General features: G+C 36.9%; 1 protein-coding gene across 1 annotated transcript in view; it reads left to right on the top strand.

The window, feature by feature from the left end:
• Nucleotides 1–2,579: 2,579 nt before the first annotated feature.
• Nucleotides 2,580–4,549, top strand: part of LOC111952696 (cadherin-1-like) — a 22,015-nt gene continuing 20,045 nt past the window's right edge. The window contains exon 1 of the mRNA XM_070435384.1: nt 2,580–2,719. Within this exon, the coding sequence (XP_070291485.1) occupies nt 2,687–2,719 (33 nt within the window). The 5' untranslated portion in view covers nt 2,580–2,686. The remainder of the gene's footprint in view (nt 2,720–4,549) is intronic.

Genomic DNA, 4,549 nt, shown 5'->3' on the forward strand with positions numbered 1-4,549 from the left:
GAAGTGGGTATCCGGCCAGGAGGGTTGGTCCTGCTCCACGAGGGATGATCCATGGCAAGAAGCTCCCAGTGATGATCCATGGCAAAAGCCTCCAGTGATGATCCATGGCACGAAGCCTCCAGTGATGATCCATGGCACGAAGCCTCCAGTGATGTCCATGGCAAGAAGCCTCAGTGATGATTCCCATGGGGCACGAGCCTCCAGTGAGATCCCATGGATCTCTCCTCTGTGGAGCTCATCCATATATTTATATTAACATATTCTTATTCCATTCCTTTACTTAGATTTGTGTGTATTAGGTATTTATTGTGGAATTGTTAGATTTTACTTATTAGATATTGTTGCACTGTCAGAACTAGAAGCACAAGCATTTTGCTACACTCGCAATAACATCTGCTAACCACGTGTATGAGACCAATAACATTTGACTTGATTTGAAAAAATGGCTGAAAGCATAGTGATAACACATTGGAAATTCAACAAACTTTTGGCTGTCTTTTGAATGGGTGAATATAGGTTGTAATCGCATTGATCAGCATCTCAACCAAATATTTCCCAATTATCCCTGTTGTAATTATATTTATGTAACCTTTATTTAACTAGGCAAGCCAGTTAAGAACAAATTCTTATTTATATGTTGTACCTACCACACAACCCTTGAATCTGAAAACATGCACAACTCTTGGTCATTAGTTTCTTTACCAAGACTGCAAGACGGTGTCATTTCTGCTTTTTGTTTCAAAACATTGTTGTGCCCCACTGATCATGGCCCTTCATCTGACTGCTTGTCTAGTCATAAGTTTATATATCTGATGCCTTGTTTATAGAACTTTTTTTTCTCTCAATATTGTGGTAGTGATAGTTTTGCAATATATCCTTCAGTCCATGCAACCATTTTTCATAACCATGTGATCTTTTGAAGAGTGTCACTTCTTGTTTCGATCAGGAAACTGTGGCGTGACAAACTGACATTGCATGCAGAATTGGTTGATGAGAAGTGTCACTTTAGCCAAATTGAGTTATTTTGTCACATTTTTAATATTGATCAGTTTTTGAATTACTAGTTTTCCGACCGATGGCATCTCACATCACCATCTTCTTGATCTGGGTGAGCTCTGGCTAAATTTGACTAATGAATAGGTCTAGATTTTAGGTCTATATTTTACTATAAAGTAAAATCAATAAATTDAATATTTTCTGAATGTGGGGCACACAAGTGCTTCACCCAATACCTTGTGCTTATATACTCTACAACATTTATACATTTTAAGATGCATGCATATGATATCATTTGCTGTAGTGCTTTGGCGTGACAGGTGAAGTACACTCTCCTCAATTTGTTTCTGGACATTGAAGCTAAAATGAGGCTCTATACTACAGCATTTTGGACTTGAGATCGAATGTGTCAGATGAAGCGACAGTACAGAATGTCACCTATTATTTGAGTTTTTCTTTTATACATATCTGTTTTACAGTTCAGAAATTAAAACACTTTATCTAGTTCCCCCCATGTTATTAAGTCATAAATATTTGGACAAATTCTCTTATAGTCTATAAAAGCAGTCGAAGGTTTAGGATTTGGTCCCATATTCCTTGGACACAATGACTACATCAAGTTTGAGGCTCTAATCTTGTTGGATGCATTTGCAGTTAAAAAAATAATAATTATGCTGTTTTGCACAATAGGAACTAAACGGTGAATGGTGACTTGAATAATTTCTTTCTAAGATGTTTCTGAATATTTCAAAATAAATCTTGATAAGGCCATGATTAAGAAAAATCATGAATAAATCATGAATAATGATGAGTAAGATGCCTTTCAGAGGCAACAAACATTCTAACATCTTATCATTACCAATAACAGGGGAGGATAACATTTTAATGGTGAAAATGCTTACCCCAAATGTTAAACTCACACGCATCCGATGTATGCCGGTTAGGCTCTACACTGGTTATAAAGCTGATTCATGTGCTAAACTACCCCCTTCCTTCAAGAGAGCTTGTCCCCACATTTCTCTAAATCAAGTTCCTCACATGTACACACCCCGATGGCCTCCAGTGACTGTCAGCTCAACAGTTTTTTAGGAGGTATGATCCTTGTGCCTCTGTAACCTTTTAATTCACGGTTCATTCATAATTATCCATAATCCTGGTAGCATCCACATGCATGTAGCCGTGTTCATAAACATTTTCTATTCTTACTTAGAAGAAAATTGACACCAAAATGTCACAAAACATTATTCACCATTCTTTTAGGTCCTATTGGTCAAGGTCACACCAATCAGTATTATATCAGCCTATCAACAATATAATTCCCGGGACATTCAGTGTAGGACCCCAGCACGGGCAGGCAAGATGTCAGAAACATGCTTTCCCTACCATGACGAGCACTCCTACTCCTCCTCCTGTGGTCACACACCTTTGCTGTCTGATATTTTACTGTGCGTACATCTAAAAGTAAGTGCCTGAATATGTTTATGTCTTGTTNTTCAGTCCATGCAACCATTTTTCATAACCATGTGATCTTTTGAAGAGTGTCACTTCTTGTTTCCATCAGGAAACTGTGGCGTGACAAACTGACATTGKATGCAYAATTGGTTGATGAGAAGTGTCACTTCAGCCAAATTGAGTTATTTTGTCACATTTTTAATATTGATCAGTTTTTGAATTACTAGTTTTCCGACAGATGGCATCTCACATCACCATCTTCTTGATCTGGGTGAGCTCTGGCTAAATTTGATTAATGAATAGGTCTAGATTTCAATGTTTACTACAAAGTAAAGTGCTTGACCCAATACCTTGTGCTTATATACTTTATAACATTTATAATATAAAGATGCATGCATATGATATKATTTACTGTACCGCTTTGGCGTGACAGYTGAAGTACACTCACTCCCCTCAATTTGTTTCTGGACATTGAAGCTAAAATTTAAATTAGACTCTATACTACAGCATTTTGGACTTGAGATCAAATGTGTCAGATGAGGCGACAGTACAGAATGTCACCTATTGTTTGAGTTTTTCTTTTATACATATCTATTTTATAGTTTAGAAATGAAAACACTTTATCTAGTTCCCCCCATGTTATTAAGTCATAAATATTTGGACAAATTCTCTTATAGTGTATAAAAGCAGTCGAAGGTTTAGGATTTGGTCCCATATTCCTTGCACACAATGACTACATCAAGTTTGAGGCTCTAATCTTGTTGGATGCATTTGCAGTTAAAWWWWWWTATAATTATGCTGTTTTGCACAATAGGAACTAAACGGTGAATGGTGACTTGAATAATTTCCTTSTAAGATGTTTCTGAACATTTCAAAATAAATCTTGATAAGGCCATGATTAAGAAAAATCATGAATAAATCATGAATAATGATGAGTAAGATGCCTTTCTAACAGCTTATCATTAACAATAACAGGGGAGGTTAACATTTTAATGATAAATGCTTACCCCAAATGTTAAACTCACACGCAGCCTATGTATGCCGGTTAGGCTCTACACTACAACTAGGAACTAAACGGTGAATGGTGACTTGAATAATTTCTTTCTAAGATGTTTCTGAATATTTCAAAATAAATCTTGATAAGGCCATGATTAAGAAAATCATGAATAAAATCATGAAATAATGATGAGTAAGATGCCTTTCAGAGGCAACAAACATTCTAAACTTTCATTACAATACAGGGAGGATAACAATTTTAATGTAAAATGCTTCCCCAAATGTTGAAACTCACACGCATCGATGTATGCCGGTTAGGCTCTACACTGGTTATAAAGCTGATTATGTGCTAAACTACCCCCTTCTTCAGAGAGAGCTTGTCCCCACATTTCTCTAAATCAAGTTCCTCACATGTACACACCCCGATGGCCTCCAGTGACTGTCAGCTCAACAGTTTTTTAGGAGTATGATCCTTGTGCCTCTGTAACCTTTTAATTCACGGTTCATTCATAATTATCCATAATCTGGTAGCATCACTGCATGTAGCCGTGTTCATAACACATCTTCTCATATTCTTCTACTTACTTGAGAAAATTGACACCAAAATGTCACAAAACATTATTCACCATTCTTTTAGGTTCCTATTGGTCAAGTCACACCAATCAGTATTATATCAGCCTATCAACAATAAATTCCCGGACTTCAGTGTAGGACCCAGCACGGGCAGGCAAGATGTCAGAAACATGCTTTCCCTACCATGACGAGCACTCCTACTCTCTCCTGTGGTCACACACCTTTGCTGTCTGATATTTTACTGTGCGTACATCTAAAAGTAAGTGCCTGAATATGTTTATGTCTTGTTATTTCGGAGTTTAAGATTGCCTATTTTGTTAATCAACATTTGTGGGGATTGTTAGCTAGCTCGCTAGCGTTAGATTTCCATTCAGAATGCATTAGTATTTAGCATTCCTGTTAGCGAATAACCCACAGTTCACACGAGTGTTCGAGGCTATTTTCTGTGTACACTGCTCATGGTTAATGTGTTATGTTGTGTAGACGTACTTACAATACTGCATTGTTTACATTAGTAATATTAATATTGTAG

Source organism: Salvelinus sp. IW2-2015, linkage group LG26 (assembly GCF_002910315.2).
Source record: "Salvelinus sp. IW2-2015 linkage group LG26, ASM291031v2, whole genome shotgun sequence".
Classification (NCBI taxonomy): domain Eukaryota; kingdom Metazoa; phylum Chordata; class Actinopteri; order Salmoniformes; family Salmonidae; genus Salvelinus; species Salvelinus sp. IW2-2015.